At 49.2% G+C, this 17,091-nt stretch overlaps 1 protein-coding gene across 1 annotated transcript in view; it reads left to right on the forward strand.

Moving 5' to 3' along the window:
- Positions 1 to 908: 908 nt before the first annotated feature.
- Positions 909 to 17,091, forward strand: part of MAMLD1 (mastermind like domain containing 1) — a 79,049-nt gene continuing 62,866 nt past the window's right edge. The window contains exon 1 of the mRNA XM_062584777.1: positions 909 to 1,116. Within this exon, the coding sequence (XP_062440761.1) occupies positions 1,063 to 1,116 (54 nt within the window). The 5' untranslated portion in view covers positions 909 to 1,062. The remainder of the gene's footprint in view (positions 1,117 to 17,091) is intronic.

The raw sequence follows: 17,091 nt of genomic DNA on the forward strand, positions 1-17,091 counted from the left end.
CCTGCAGCTGGCTGTTCCCAGCCCTCCGCGCACAACCCAAGAGATCTGAATAGGTCTCAGCTTTCAGTTGATGGCCTGTCAAAATTAATATTCAGAGTTGCAGCTTGTTACAAGCACATTTACAGTCATATAAGAAGTGTGTGGTTTTATGGCAGCTCTCCATTCAGGGTTGTGTCTATCTTCATAAACACACGCTCATAACACAAAGGGAGAAAAGGCACCAGCTCTGCTGTTTCCTTGGGGGAACCTGGCTTCACCTGTGTGAGGTGAGCTTAACCCTTTTGCGAGCCTTAAGAGTGCTGAATATCCTATTGTAATGGCAGGAAGAGACAGGAAATCGCACCGCTTGGGATTAACTCAAATCTGTACACCTCATGCCTTGGGCTATCTTTTCAGTGATTTGTACACTTTGATTTGAAAAAAAAAAAATTGCCAGTATTTTTGTGAGCTGCCCTACGTTAGTACTAAACTGAAGCTCTACAAAGAAGACTCTGTGCATGCTAAGCTCTTTACATGTTAAGAGGCTGCCCTTAGACTGCATGATCTTTGCCTTCATGCACAGGGGAAAAAAAAGAAAGAAAGAAAAAAAAAAAAACTTGGATCTTTGAGGTTTCCAGTTTCTGAAGAGGAGAAGTGTTACTTCCCCTTTAAGCCCGGCGCGGTTTGTGTGTGTGTGTGTGTGTGTGTGTATATGTACGTGTGTGTGTGTGTGTGTGTGTGTGTGTGTGTGTGTGTGTGTGTGTATGTATGTGTATGTACGTGTGTGTGTGTGTGTGTGTGTGTGTGTGTGTGTGTCTCCTCCTCTTTGAGTGACACAGCACTTAGATATGCCTATCAGTAACTTAAACCCCACAAACTCCACCTTCTAAGTGAGGAAGCTGTGGGTTGATGGAAATGTAGTGAGCAGATTGAGACAGACAGTGAATCATTAGCAAACTGCAACGCCGGGATGAACTTGTCTGGAACCTAAAAGGAGAAAACAGTCTCAGAGGCTTTTGCTGCGCCGGGTTTTGCTAAATACAGCCAAAGTGGATCTAAAAGCTGGTTGATCCCCAGTCCAAGATGCTGCTGGTTTCCCAGCGGGTAGAAGCACCACGCATGGAGCCACATATTCCAGTAAGTAGCATTCGAAATCGATACGGACCGGAAAAGTACGAGTTGTTGCGAAAGGACTTAAGCACCCGGCGAACAGTTGCTCGCCCAGACGCAGCGCAGCCGCGGCCGCTCCGAGCTCGGCATCGTAAAGTTTTCAGAGGCGGCTCAAGAAAGTACCACCTTGTGCCGGCTTCAGCGTGTTAGCTCGAGGCTTCGGGGCGGCGGTGGGGGTTTAAAATAAAATTAAGAAGAGGAAGAACGAGAAACTTGGTGGAAAGATTTAACCCTCCTTTCTAGCGAGAGGCGATGTCAGCGAAGCTTTCGCTGGGGGGAAGGGGGATCCACGGCCTTTAAAATGGTGGTGAACAAGGTGCGCTGCGGGGCTGCGCGGCCCCGCCGGGGAGCGGCGCGGGCGGTGCGCGGCCGCGGCCGGGGCAGCGCCGGCGCCGGGCGCGGAGCGGAGCCGCCGGCGCGGCGCGTCCCGGGCTCGGCGCCGGCGGCAGCGGGCTCGCAGCCCGGCAGCGGCCGGGGGCGGGGGGGCCGCGCCGCCGTCCCGGCGGGCAGCGTGGGTCTGAGAGCCGTGCGCGAAGGGAGCAGCTGCCGCGGGGGCCCGAGCGGGCGCCCGCCTCCGCGGACCGCGCTCCGCGGGCGGGCAGCGAAGCGCGGTGCGGCCGGCGGCTGCCGGGGCTGCGCCGCGGCGGCGGCCAGTGGTCCTCTGCCTTTCCCTTTTTTAATTTATTTTTAATACCCCCCGGTGCGCCGGTTGGCAGCGGCTTGCCGCGGTGCGCGGGCAGCCTGGGCGCACGGCGTGCGGGCAGGATTTTGAACAAAAGGCTCCGCCGAGCGCCGCAGGAGCCGCCGGTCGCGGCCGAAGGGAGCGCGGCGCGGGGCGGGCGCGGGGGTCTGCGGCCCCGCGGGGCGGGCGCGGGGGTCTGCGGCCCCGCGGGGCGGGCGCGGGGCTGAAGCAGGAACGCGTGCTGACTCACGGTTCCAACCGCTCTGGTTTCTCATCCTGTGATTAAGATCGGGGCTCGGAGCGATCGCAGGGCAAACAGGCAGCTCGCTGACTCGGTGCCGCGTCTCCCTGCGGGCCGGCGCTGCGCGGCCGGGCCCGGGGCAGCCGCGCAGGCGAGCGCTGCCGGGCCGGGCCGGGCCGGGCCGGGCCGGGCCGGGCCCGAGCGGCGGCCTTTGTTCGGGGGCTGCTGGCGGGGGCTGCAGCGCGGAGACCCGGGGGCTCCCGGGGAGAGCGGCCGTTTCCTGGAAGCAAACGCGCTTCGCCCTCCTCCCAGCTCCCAGCCCGCTGCCCGGAACAATAAATTAAAAGGCCGCTTTTGTTTTGCGCGCTCCCGGCCGCGGCTGGAGGGCGCAGGCAGCGGCTTCCGCGCGGAGCCGCCTGCGCCGCCGCCGAGCGCGCCCCGCGCCCCCGCTGCCCCCTCGGCTCGGCTCGGCGCCCGCCGCCGCGCGCTCGCTCCGCGCCTCCCCGCCGGCGGCGAGGGGCGGCCCCGGCCCCGGCTCCGCGCCGCCCCGCTGCCGCCCGCCGCAGCGCGCCCGCCCGCGGCCGCCGGCGGGGCGGGGCGGAGCGGAGCGCGGCGCTGCCCCGCGCCCCGCCGCCGCCGCGCAGCTGCCGCCGCTTCCGCCCGGCCGCGCGGAGCCGCTCTGCCGCCCCTTACACGATCGGCGCGGGCCCCCGCCGAGCCGCGTAATCCCCGCCGAGGCCGGCGGGCGCCCCCGCGCCTCCCTCTCTCCCCCCCGCCCCCGTCCGCGGGGCCGCGCGGAGCGGCCGCGGGCCGGAGGCTTCGCGCGAGGGGAGCGGGCTCCCCGCGGAGCGCCGCGCCGCGCCGCAGGAGCCTGCGGGAGCTGCGGCGGGGGTCGGAGGGAGAAGGGAAGGACGCGGGGGGCGGCGGCAGCGCGGCCCCAGGAAATTCCATGTTAGGAAGGCGCGAGCGGAGGGCGACTTCTAATGTTTTCCTGCCACTGACGTTGACAGTGACACACATGTGTGGGCTGAAGTTGGAACGTCACCGAGTTTTTAAACTCGACCAGGAAATAGTCTGTTGTTCAGGGATAAAAAACAAATGCTATAGATTGCAAGGCAGGTAACGTGCAGTCAACAGCTCCTCTCAAAGCGCATGAAAAGCTATATAATGCTTAAATTTGAGCAACTGGAATCTAATTCAGCTTCTTATTTTATGAGTTTCTTTTTCTGCTCAGGTTTTCAGTCTCTGTTTTTAATTCTTTCATCTAATGCTTAAGAATTAGAAAGGCAAATATTGACAGGACTTTGCTTTTAGACCCTTTAACTAAGTAGTTTGAACCTGCAAAGTCTCCTGGATTTTTTCACAGCCGAGGTAGTTGTTACTGGGTTGGGGGAGGATAGTAATTACAGGCAACGGTTATGTTTTTTTATTATTTTGTATGGCTTCTTCTTACACAGGCAGAAGTGTTTTATAAATACACATGGGTGTCAGTTATTTATTTTTTTAACCAGTCTTGTTACTAATACTGTAATGTTGGCGCGCTCAGAGATGCCAGGTGGGATTAGGGAGCTGTGCTGGCTGCTTTCTGCACATCCAGCAAGGTTGACCGGAGGAGCTGCCCATCCTGGGCGACGGACTGGCAGAGCTGCCCTGGCCCAACTGGTCGCTCACCTGCCCGGATGCGGCTGTCGGATGGGGTCGAGCTCGGAGCCGACCTCGGGGAGGGAAACGGGAGTTGGGAAAGTGGAGGTAGCAGAAGGGTAAGGGGAGCAGCAAGGAAAATGCCGGAGTCGTCCCATCGGTTACATACAGTGCAACTCGCTGGTTCCCAGCCGTTTAATCGATAAATGTTCTACGTTACTTGCTACTCTGATGAAAGTCACCTTAAAATAACTTTTATGAGTACATAACCGTGGGAAAGTGGAGTAAATCGTGCAAAAGCTGTGACAAATGGATTTGGCCATACTGGGGGATGGAATAGTAGAAGGCTGTCTGAGGCTTTTTAAATATGGAAAAAAGGGCAGAATCCACAAGTCTTCGTTGTTCCCCTGTGCTGGCTCTTCCTGGGTTGTCAGCGTTTTTCAGTATTTAGGAGAAGGTGACTATAAGTTATGATTCATTAATAATTGGTATGGTCTTCAAATAGAGATGGCTAAATTAGTTTAAATGATGCTGGCACTTCTCCAAGGAACCCTCTCTATATCTGACACGTTTGCCACTCACTTCTTTAAGGAATAATTAATATTGTATACTGCTTTCCCCCTTCCCCCCCTTTTGGGAAGAGCAGTAGTGTAACTTGTTATGAGGGCTTTCTACCTGATGTTCCAGTCTGACTTGCTATGGAGAAAGTTTCGTTTCTTTTTTTTTTTTTTTTTTTTTTTTAGTATTTCAAGTATTTCAAACTGAAGGAAGCAGAAGACACACCAAGGCTTTGCACTGGACTGTTTTATATCAATATTGATTTTTTTTAAGGGAGTTTGTGTTATAAAGAGGGAGCTTTTATCCCCCTGAGCTCTTTGGCAATTATCTTCCTGCCATAAACGTTGATATGCACATAATGGATGTAACTAAAAAATCTCCTTATCCAAGCAGAAAAGGCCGACTGTTTGTTGGAGCAGATAGAGTGCTGAGAGTGTGAATAGACAAACCCATATGTCGCTGGTGAGAGAGATAAATGATGGACGAACAGGAGTTGGTTACTATGGATCAGCACAATAAACCAATTCCCGTCATACACCTCTCTTAATAATATACCAGTTTCAATGCCATTGACGGGTAACCTAGGTAGCACCAGTCAACTGTAAGTTTTTTAACTGTTCTTTTATACATCTCAAAGAACAGTTGGGACTGCTCTAATTTTTTCAGATGTTGAGTGCTAAAATTGTGCAGAACTTCCTTCCTTGCCAGTAAGTTTGAAGGGGAACTTTTGAACATTGCTGTAAAATGCCAAATGCGTAAGATACTGCTGCGTAGTCATAGTGAGTTTTGTTTCGTTTAACCTGTAGCAAGGGTGCACTCAAAAGGACTAATGCTTAAAAAACTTGCAAAGAAACTGTTTAGGTACCTAGCACTGCCCTCACTAGTGTGGCTTCTGAGAGTATGGGATGCTGGAAAATACTGGAACACTGCTCTTTTTTTTAATTGAAAATAGCAAAAACCTCACAATACTGTTTAATTAAAAACCTTACAAAATAGGCAGTGACCAATAATACACTTTTGACTTTCTGTACCCCATTTCAGAGCTGCCAGCAGCTCAAGGGAAACTTTGCAAAACAGCCAGTGGTTGCATCATGCTGCTCTTCCCGTGTTGTTACTACTGCCAACACTTTGCGCAGAAATTTGAAACTTTTGTCACTTAAAGGTTTCGCTTTATATCCCTCTCTTCTGCTGGATATTTTTCGTGTTGGGTTTGCTACGGACTGGACCGTTCACTCTGTTCCTGAAGAAGGTGTATCTCGGGGTGAGAGCCAGAGCGGGGCCCGTGGTCCTTGGGACACGAGTCCATCACTGTTGAAGGCACCAACGCAGAGCAGTGCCATCAGAGAGGAGGTAACTGGCAAACACAAATGAGCGAAGGAGAGTCTTTACTCCTCTTGGGAAGCCTCCTCACTGGTGATAAGTTGGGACTTCTAATGAAAAAAAAATGTATTACTGAGTAGTTCCTTTCCTCCAAGAGGAAAATATTTGTTTTGCGTGACATTTCCATGCAAAGCTGCAGTAGCTCTTTCTGGAGCAGTCTGTGCTGCTGCGCATCCGGGATGAACCGAAGAGCGTTTGCTTGGCGACGCAGCAGGAGCGCTACGCTGCCAGGGGCCCAGTCTAGCGGTCCTCCTTCCCTTCGTAGGAGAAGAGGCTCCGATTTGATCCTAGGATGAAGGGCTGAAGGATCAGGCCCTTGAGCGGGGAAGGGGGCTGATTCTGCGCCCCCCACCCATCGCCGCTGCCTCTTGCTGCCGGAGGGGATGCAGTGGAAGCGGGGCAGGGTGAAGGGGGTCGCCAGCGCGGGCTGAATTTTGCTGGCGTGGGGGAAGCGTCGCGCCCGCGGGATGGAGCGGAGGAAAGCGTGGGGTGCCGCACCGCGGCCCCGCGGGACCGTGCCGGCGCCCAGCACCGCTCAGCTGCGCAATAAGCCACCGAGGGCCTCCCCGGGCACACGTGGGGGCGCGGGGCCGGCCCCAGGAGTGCCCCGGGGAGCGGGTGGCCGTGCTGGGGGGGCGTCATTCCTCGCCGAGCCCTGGCCGAAGGGAGGCGTCGGGTTATGGCTTGTTGGAATCCGCTTCCCTTTCCCCTGCGGGGGACTTGGCAGTTTTATTGATAAAGAAGTGTTACATAAGTCCCCCATCAGGCATGTCCTAATTTGTTAATAATTGATGATCTGGGTAGTACAGAAATACCAGTGCTGTTAACACACTCCCACACAGATCTGCAATCTCAGCAAGCCCCACATTTTGCTTTTGCTTTCGTTGTAATATAGGTTTTGTGTAGGGGTTTTTTGCCCCCCCCTCCTTTTTTTTCCTTTTGGATTTTACCCAGGCAGCTGCCTGTTGTCCTCTGCCGTCCGGGCAGGGGCTTAGTGTGCTGCACGCAGGATATAGATTGCCTCCGCAGGGGAGGGTGTGAACGGTGGTGGTGTTTTACCCTGTGTCTGGCAGTTTATTGAGCGGCATCAGTGCTGGCCCGGGGCAACACTACCTTTTTTGGCCTTCCACCTTCAGCGGTAGCACGTTCACGGAGCAGGGCAGAGGCTCTGCGGCGCCCGGGCGGCCCTCGCGGGAGGGTGTCTCGGTGCTGGCACCCCCGAGCGCTTTGGGTTGAACAGCCACGCTTCGGTGTCTCCCCTTCTGCTAACAAGTCATGTTGGCTTGGTTTTAAAAACTGGCTCATTTTGTGGTGCCAAGCTTACACAGGTCAGAGCGACATGCACAAAAAAGAGATACTCGGGGGACAGCATCAAAATGAGATGGCCCGAGCTCTGGTTTTGCACTGTTTCTCTTTGCAATTCTGCAGAAGTTTCTGTTTCTCTAGAATCAAATGCTTCAGAACTTGTAGCAATCTGGAAGTTAAATTTACCCAAGTTGGACCTAGTTACTGTTTTCAAAATAACACAGCGCTTTTGCACTGCTGCGGACAATGCAGTCTCTTGCTTGCATTAAAAACAGAAGCAGAAATGCAACTTTCTAGTGACGCTGTGAAACGCAGCGCCGTTGGGCACTTGTGTTAACCTCCCGAGGTTGGGCAGCCCGTGGCTGGGCGCCTGCTGCGCTGCCTCGAGGGCTGCCCTTACGTTCAGGGCGCTGATCCCGACCGGGCGATTGCTGCGAGCTCTCCGTCGCGTCTGTCCCCGGGTTGGGATGGCGGCGCTGGCCGCTTGGAGACGGGCTCTGACTCCGCAGCGTTACCCCTCCGGGCGGGTTGCGGCGGCGATGCGCTTGCCAGTCTCGCCCGCTCTTTGTGCCGGTCCTCGAAGACTGGCAAGCTGTGTGCTGCGTTTTCTGGAGAGAGCCCGGCTTTGCTAAGCTGCCTGTCTGTCAAGGATTAATTTAACCTCTAATTACTACATTTTCTTCACAGTTTGCTGCACATGAGCGTGCTATAACAAAAGCACAAAGAAGTATGTCATTTTATTTAGCCACCAATCTGAAATTAATTTAGGGGGTACAGAGTCAGATCTGACACACTTGGTGTTAAAATAATTGTGCTGGCATTAGAATTAAAGTACATAATCTTGTTGTTTCTAATGATACAACAGTACTAGTGTAAATAGTGTTGTTAACTTGTTAGTCGTAGCCACAGTAATAGAAATGTTATCTAGTTACGGGGAAGTACTCAAATGATCGTCTCAGCGGAAATTACCCCCAATTAATGCCTGGTTCCTGCTTGATACCCGTCTACCATTTTGGGCTAGGATTAGGTGTCTATGAGCAGTTTGTTGTTTTGTGGTTTTTTTAAAGGTCTTCCAAATTGCAATAAACAAGTTTTTAAGATGGCTTGGGTTTCTTCCAGCCTGGAGAATGATTTCTGAATTATATATTTATTTATTTTAACATACGGCATCTTGGGAACAATACAAAGGGCCATATGTCCTCTTCTGTCTGCTCATGCTGACATCCGAAATACAGTATTTCACTTTGCATTGAGAGTAGTTTGTAGTCTTGAAAGAAGAGAATCTGGTTTTGTGATGAATCATGTTCCGAGTTTCTTTTCAAGTTCTGTGCTCTGTAGTACTTACAATGAAGATTTTTTCATTTGAATTGAGAAGGTTTGGATTAGGAAATGCAGCCTTTCTCCAGGTTTGGTTAATTTAATTAAAAGAACTCTTGTTACATGATCTAGTAGCTATCTTCTTGTTCTACCCTGTCCATCACCTCTGAGCAGACTTTTTGAAATTACTTTGAAAATGTAATTTCTCACAAAGTGTTGGATCTGAAAAACTGTTGGTTGTGTGTTGCTGATTTATTTCTAGTGGAAACAAAAGATCAGTTGTTTATTTTTGGGTCATACATTCAAATTACACGGTGGGGGCTCAACTCAGTAATCCTCTATCAGTAAAAACTGTAACTGCAGTTGATGGGAAACCTTCCCCAAAGATTCCCCAAGGTCAGACAGGACGCAGTTACGGAGTCAAATCTTGTAGTCCCTTTCTCAGAAGGTGAATTAATGTGGCATCGTTATCTGGGCTTGTGACAACAGTGACACAGGATTGCCAAAAAGACTAATGGGAAGAGATGGATGATTGATTCTCTTTACAGTCCTGGAGCACGGTATTCCTCTGAATTCCCAAACTGCTACCAGTTATTGTAATTATTTACCCTAATAACTTCTAATCTGGGGGTAAACTGAATATAAATTAAGATCAAATGCTGTAAGGGACTGGATGGCTCAATGAGTTGACAGTAAGGTATGGAGACTCCTCGGCTGAAGAGCAGTTGCATGTTGTGGCTGTCAGAGCTGGCGTGAAGTGAGCTGTAGGGCCCTGTTCTGATTTCTAGTGGAAGTGAGTTTTCATATAACAATTCGGAGGTTTCCTAAGGCAGAAGCCAAGGCTGAATAATGCCTGCTCCAATTTCAGAACTGTCAGATTTTTTTTCACAGAGTCTGAATATCTACAGCTCCACAGGCCTCCGGAGGTGGAGGCGATTTTTGGAGTAAACAGTTCCCAGCTTCTTTCTTGTGCATTGTAAAACAGGAGTAATTGTGCTTTACATTAAGGATGTTTAGTGTGAAGGTTAACTAGTTAAATATTTTGTAAAGCAAAAGTGCTTATTACTAACTGAAGTCTTCGGGGTCTTTTCATACCATTAGAAATTATCTTCAAAATAAAGGCAGCTGTGTGTTGTTCTAAGGCCCCTCAGTATGAATGACAGTTTTATTTCTGTGTTTTGGCTATAATACTCTTATCTAAAGCAAATGGATTTTTTTCTTTTATGGACATCACATCATAGTATCTTCCTTTTTTGCTAAAACTCTAGAATTTGGTATAGGATGAAAGAGAAGATTTTTAAAGACAAAAATGACACCTACTTGCAGGCATATGTTTTAATATTTCATTCTCTGTCACAGATATTTGTAAGTTACGTTTTGGGCAAAGGTAAACAAATGGATCTTTTACAAAGACATTTATCCTATGCAGTTCTACTCAGATGTGAGAAGCGGTAACCGCATGCAGTTGCATTAGTTTAAGAATAATTAGCAAACACTGACCCAACATGGTAATCGGAGTGGATGCTCCATGTAATTTCATTTTGTTCTGACTAGTTATTTTTGATCTTACTAGGATATTCACAATTCCAAATTTATATATGGAATCACTTCTGAATTCTGCCAGTATTTTTGCACTAACTCAGTAGATTGTATTCTTTGTCAGGGACTTTCAAGGACTTCACTTTTCCTGTTCCTTTTAACTTAGTTATTCTCTTAATTAACTCTGAGTTAAGTAAAGTCACAAAGAGAGAAAAAAACCCAAGTATATACAATACTGCAGTCAGAAATACAGGCAAAAGGTTTTGATCTCTGACTGCCAAACGGTGACTCATTAAAAAGGAATTTTTGTTCCTCCCTTTTCAAAGGGTTACTCACTATCAAGCAGTAAATATCTAGTTTTGATGCTACTGCACTGAAATGCCTGACATTGTTGGTGTAGTAAGTCCATACCCTGTAAGATTATTTGATCACAGGCTCCCTGAAGATTTGTTTTGTTGTTTTCTGTACTCAGAAACCCCATTGGAATTTCTTTAAGCTTTAGCCTGTCAGTGTAAGCATGGTCTAAAATGAAATACATTTGATTCCTAATAATGGAGGGCCCTTTCCATACTTCAAGGATTGGGTCATTCAAATTATTTTTGAACACACAAGGCCATGCAAGCGGTATTTGTTTTCTAGTTTTTGCATTGGTAACATTAGACAAGGATGTTGGAGTTTCTGTAATTGCAAAAAAAAAAAAAATTGCAAAAAACCCCCGTATGTCACACATCTGTGACATATGAATATCTATATCAAAACGCTGAGCATTTGGTAATATTTCCTTGCATACGTAGTCCTGCAGAGCCGCCGTCGGGGTGCCGTCGAAGGAGCGCCTTGCGCTCGAGTTCGTGGTGCTCGGGGCTCGGAGGCGTTCCCTTTGTCTTCCTGCTCTCGCCGCTTGGACCCGCCGCGTGGAGGGGGCGTCCGAAATCCTCCGTTTCATCCGCTGTTCTTATTCCTGGGTTGGTTGGTTCGAACTTCACAGGGTGCTGGAAGGATGTTTTCTTGGTTGCAGCACCACTCCTGTTTGACTGGAAGCAGGAAGAGAGCGCGTGTGAGCTTTTCAGTCTGCATCAGAAGTGAATCTTGGTCCCTGATCCCAGAAGGTAGATCAGCCTTAATTTCAAGTGAAAGTCCTGCATCCTCAAATAACTTCTCATGTCAGTTAGAAGTTCAATATTCTTTCGAGTTCAAGAGATATAGAAGTGCAGAATCTTCAGTTGAGGGCAAGCGTGAAGCATGCGAGGGAAAACATAGACATTTTTTTCTGATGCCTCTTTCCCCTCCCCTTCAGGGCTCCTAAAGTCTGTCAGCTGTAATGGAGCGATTTGATTACTTTGTAGTGTTAAACCAAAAGAATAAATCTAAGTGCCTTGGGAATGGGGAACGAATCCAGCAATCAGAAGCAAACAAGTTAATAAACGTGAAGCCTTTCCGCACGGCGCCGCTGCAGAAGTGCTGCTGCAGAAAGGCTTGGGGGCAGCCGTGGCTATTGGACCAGTCAATTAGCGTAAGTGCGTTCACTATGCACAGCGCCATTAGCTGCGTGCTGCAGGTGCTCTCCGTGTTTTGAAGGAGAAGTGCATGTCTCCTGTTGGTTATAAATTATGAAAATCTTGCATGTTCCCGCCTTGCTTCTCTGTCACTCTATGTATGTGTTTATACGTGGAAAAAGCTTGACTTGGGCAGTCCTTTCTTTAAAATCCTTCTGGCTGTACACGTCTTCTCCAAACTCTTCTTTTTTTTTTTTTTTTCTCCTCTCCACTAAACTTACTCCCCAAATAACTAGCCAGATGCAGAGCGTTTGAATGACTGTCCACAGAGATGGTCTGAAATCCCAGTTAGCCACTCTCAATAGCTTTTTCGTGCTCACATGCCATGCTACATAGAGTCTGGAAACATTTCTAAGGATAACGTGCGTAGAAATGTTGTGAGCTACGGCAATGCACAACATCAAGTGCTGTAGCGTAGGAAACCCCCAGTACTTGTCTGCATGGATCTGATTTTGGATGTTGTTACTTTGTGAAGCTAAGGCGTGAATTAATTGTTGGAAGTCTTATGTAAGCCCATAGTTTTAATTTTATCATATCTAAGAATGGCAGCAATGGTGAACTACAGGATAAGTGACTGGTACTGGCTGCCTGCCAGTCCTCCTTTTGGAGCATCTATATTGGTAACAACTGTGTGTCTAATATTTCCTAATTTAAAGAGGTCGCCCACTTTTCAGCCTTCCCCCAATCCATAGGCTGTCCCTCTGCCGGTGGTCACACTGGCAGCAGAAGCAGGTCTAGGCCTTCGTACCAGTGCCGCTGAACGGTTTGCCACCTGCCCCCGAAACGTGGTGAAGCAGAGCGTTGCGCTTTGCACGGGACTTGCGGCTCGATTCGCTGAGGTTGCCCCGCTGTCGTGTGTTTGCCCTGCCTGCGGGCTTGGGTGGCATCTCTTTCCAGGGCAGACCTGCTCACGGGTAGGACAAGTTAAGCAGTAGCACCCAGTGGGCATTTGCTTTCTGAAGGCAGCTCCGTGGCCGTAGCGCGTGGTGTTTGTCCGGACGCGGGCGAGGAGGTTTTCTTCTTGTACTCCTGCTTTCACACCTTTGTTGTCATTGCTCTGCTGGAGGAATTGGCCTCTCTTAGCAGAAGTTCGGCAGTGCTCCGGGAAGCCGGCCCCGAGTCGCCCTGCACAGGCGCAGGGAGGCTGTTACGGAGGGCTGGCACCGTGCGGGCTGCGAACCTTTGATTGCCCCGTGGTCACTGGCGCTTGTTGGTTTGCCTTATTTTATTAGGAGGATTTTTCTTTGGGCAAGCTTGGTGCTTGGGCAGCCCAGCTACTGAACAGCCGACCAAAGCATGCAACTGCTTTTTCGCATGCAGCTGCAATACGGGCTGGCTGGCGTTGAGCCGGCACTCACGCTGGGCCAGAAGTCAAGGTTTGTCTGCACGGTTATCCTAGCTGTGTAAATGCAAAAATAGTAAAGACAGCTTTCACCTAACTTACTGCCCACAGGATAGCTATGATTGCATGAGAAAAGTCTGTGCTGCAAAATGTGCTTAAAACACTAAGTAAATACTGTAGCACATGACCCACCTGGAGCAGCAGAAGTGCCCGCAGCGGCTGCCAGCCTCACCTGGGCCAGGCGCGGGGCCCCTGTGCCTCCGTGTGCCATGCTGCTGGCTCCAGAGATCAAGGGAGCTGCTAATAAAACGTCTTCCTAAATCTCCTTAACAGAAATTTGGGGTGTAACACTGAGTTTAGATTCTGCCAACCTTCAGAGACAGTCGTGTCCTGTTTTACAGCTGGCTCTGAAGCATTGTGGCTTCTCCAAAGGAAGGAGATGTAATTCAGTGTATATAAAGGCAGAAAGGAAAGAAAAAGATTCTTTGGTTCTCTTTGAGAGCTTTTTCACATGTAGAAAAAATGAGTCACTCTACATTTCATTACTGAATAGGAGCTGATTTACAAGTGTGCATGTGCTAAGATGAATGTATATGGATGAACTCTTACAGTTTCCTCCATGACCACATTGTAAATGGGCTTCAGTCAGTTTGATGTAATTCATGCTGCGACACTGTGCTGTCTTTTGAAATGGGACCATCATCCTTCTTATGATCGCCTGAAGACTGGAAGGCTGATTAACATGGGAATTCTTGATTAGCTTTAGTTTGGCTAGTCCAGGAAAATATAGTTCCTGAATTACACAAAGAAAGACTCTTCAAACACAGATCCAAAGCTGTGTACTAGAGATCCTGTTGGTGGGTGCGGTGACTATGAATAATATTTACTTGATGCTTTTCATTTCCAAAGTACTTTACACCGAACAAACATTTCATCTTCATAGAAGATGTGAGTTAGGTGAAATGAGTTTCACTGTCTCTATTTTACTAATGGCAAAAAAATTAAAGTAGCTTGCTCGTGGTTGCAAAGAAGGCCAATTCCGTAACTGTGTAATTTCTGGTTTCTGTTTCTATGTCCAGGCTGATGTCTCTTTGTAAGAAGAAGCAGTGAGAGAGTCTTTTGAGTAAGGAAATCATGAAGAATTCAGTGAGGCAACTGAGCAGATGACCACAGCAGCACCTCTGGCATTTACAGAGGTGTTTTGCTGAACTGCTGTGCAGTTTTCCTCCTCTGGTAGTACAGTTTCTCATTCAGCCTTATGGCTGTATCATTACAGATTCCTGGTGGAGTTTAAGAACACCCATAGACCTTTTCTTAGGCTGATACAGTAGTTCTGTTTAACTACTGGTCCAGTTGGACCAATGGAGGCATAAGCATATGCAAAGATTTCTGAAGAGTAAAAGAATTTCTGCTGGAGTACATATGATGAAGTGCATAAATGGTTTTATCCAACCCAGTGACTCCTTGAGATGTTCCTTTGGAGTTGGACTAGAATGTGCTTAAATGAGATTCTTGAATTTCAAACATTGAAGCGGTCTGATCATTACAGACAAATATTTGCTTACTTTTGACTTGGATAGGGCCACTAGTGGAGTTAAGTATATGCTGAAGTGCAGTGCTGAATCAGGGCCTTAGTTAACAGCAAAGGCTGTGTCACCACGAACTGCAAGTCAGTGGAGTGTCTGTTGAGGGCCCAAAGGTAGTTTTTGGTTTTAGAGAGCTTCCGATCAAGATGAGTCAGTGGACAAGTCATCACATCTGAGAAAGTCCTTATCTGAGGAGGCATCTGAGCTTTTGAAAGAGGAGCGTCCTTCATAGCCCTGTACAAGCGATGCACACCCTCGCTCAGCTCGTGCGACATGCTGAGAGTCAGGGACAACCTCACCAGGGCAGGAGAGCCTTCCCAGCAGGGCGTCCCTCGGTGCTTGGGAGGGCCGGGGCTTTCCAGTCCTTCCAGTCCCACGACAACGCTGAAACACAAGATTGCCCTTGCCTGAAGCTGGAGCCTGCTTGGGGGTGGCAGCTGGAGAAGCCACTTTATTTAGTCTAGATTTGACTATGAATTCAGTCTCCTGTTTCAAGTGGAGTAACGATTTCTGCACTGTGGTGAGGAATCACTCGGTGAGAGCAGGAAGGCAGGAGAGCAGAGCAATGCAGCCCTGCTCTCGCTGTAAGGCCATGGTTCAAAATGTTTAATTAGTTGTTTCGAAACGGTGGCTCTTCTCCTTTGAGAAAGGAATGATGTATCAGCAAAAGCTGGCCAAATTGATGTAGCAAATCAATTCTATGGTAATCCATTTATTTAAACTTTGGTACTTAATTTTATAAGCTCAAGTGTTCCTGTGCTCCCGTTCATTAGCTGGTATTCTTTTACGCTGTTGCTTGGAGGTTTGTACTGCAGATAGCAAAATGGCCAGCACATGCCACTTTAGACTGCCTCTAAATGTGATTCAAGCAGGTCTGCAATAATACTGCTAAAAGAAGAGCTATTTAACAGCATTATTAATGGGCAAAGAGTTCAGGCAGGATTATGAAAAAGTAAATTTTTATTAAGAGTGGAGGAGCTAGAAGAATGGAGTGATTGCCCCGAGTCCTCTGGGCCCTCAAGCAATCAATTTCCCTTTCTAGTATTCAGTTACTTGCTAATTGTATTGATTTTTATCAAATATGTGTACAAATCAATTTTATATTTTAGTGCTGTTAAAAGCTTCCTTCCGTCCTTGCAGGGTTTCGGATCCTTCTCATTGTCTTCTTTCTTTATTTTTAATGCTTTTTATCCTGATGCATATTTGCTTTATGTTGTGACTTTGTTTGTCTATTTAACTGGGTAGGGATTTTACATAGTTGCTTGGGGTTGCAGCAGATAAGTAGAGCTCACTTGGACAGAAAACTCTGTCAACACAGGGGAACTGTCTGCTTAAGTAAAAATTGCAGGAAAGGGATGTGTTGTGTCATAAAATGGGTGGATACAGATGGCTGCGTCGTGTGGCCCCCCAGCGCGCAGGAAGCGCTGCTAGCCCGGGAGCTGAATCATCTTGCAGAAGGACTGTGACCAGGGCTGAAGAGCGGGAGACGCCGGGCACGCTGTTACTGAACGCACATGAAGTCAGGGTGACAAAAATCAAACTCCTGGAATAACGCCGGCTGTTCTATCAGTACCGACTTCATTGTTCCTGCAGACTGAGCGGCTCGTGCACTTAAAGCACGACGGAGACGTCTCGAAGCCAAGTAAATACTTGAGCTCTGAACGAAATAAAACAACGTTCTCCATTTGTGTTTGTTTATGCCCGTGGCGGTTTAAATTGTTCCTGTCAAACGTACCTATTTTCTAAGATAGCGCAGGCTCTCGCTCCCTTTGCAATGCAAGTTGCACGGGTTTGGGTTGAGGAGAGCGTCTCTGGCTTTCGGTGCAAGCCGGAGGAACTGGCGCTCGTAATTGAAACGTTTGGTGCACGCCTGGCGCTGTCAGCGGCTGGGTGATCGCCTTTGAACTTTTAATGGTGTGAGCAGCAGTCATGAGAACCAGCAGAGGAAGAGCTCCGCTGTTTCGCTTGCCACTGACTTTAATATTATACTGCACAGTTTATGACACTGTTTTTTCTGCTCTTATTGTCTAGACACTTAGAAAAATACTCCTATCCTTTTTCTTCAGGAGGTAGGAATTGCGCTAGCAAGTGTCCAGGTAGATACGTGTATCTGATAAAAATACGCTTTTTCTTAAAAATGTCCAATTTAATGATAGGAACTTAAAGCGTATGATATTGATCACTTTTATTTTGCCTTTTTTTGTTCTCTTCCGTGGTTCCATTGATGGTTCTTTGTCTTCAGCAACACCAGCTGAGAAACGCGGTGGCACCCTGCGTGGCCGCTCGCAGGGTCGGTGGTGCTGTGGCACAGGGAGACGCATCCAGCCCCTCCCACCCACTGCCCCGTCTCACCAGTTTAGGTGGCCCGGAGGGTTCGCTGCCCTGTTCTCCCCGGCACGGCGAAGCCTGCAGCTTGCGGTACCCACCTCGGAGAGGAGCAGGCACCGTTCCTCCGTGGACCCTCAGGGCTGCTGTGCTGCCTGGTGCCACGACAGCTTTTCTTGCTACTGGGTGTTCGATGTTTTCCCATGCAGTGCAGGCACCTCTACCGTAACCATCAGGACGCTACTTTAAAAGCAGGTTCCGAGAAACCAGCCCTTGCTGGCCTCGATCGCCGCACGCGGCGGGAGCCGCCGCGCGGTCCCGCTGGCGCGCGGGTGGACGTGTCGCGCGCGTAGGGCCAGCGCGGCCGCTGGCGAGGGCCCGGCGGGAGGGGAGCCCGCGCTGGCGTCGCCTCCGGCTTTGCATAATCTCGCAAGCTCTGCGAGCCCGTTTTTGTCATTGGGTTTACGCAGCGC

This window comes from Rhea pennata, chromosome 11 (assembly GCF_028389875.1).
Source record: "Rhea pennata isolate bPtePen1 chromosome 11, bPtePen1.pri, whole genome shotgun sequence".
NCBI classification, from domain to species: domain Eukaryota; kingdom Metazoa; phylum Chordata; class Aves; order Rheiformes; family Rheidae; genus Rhea; species Rhea pennata.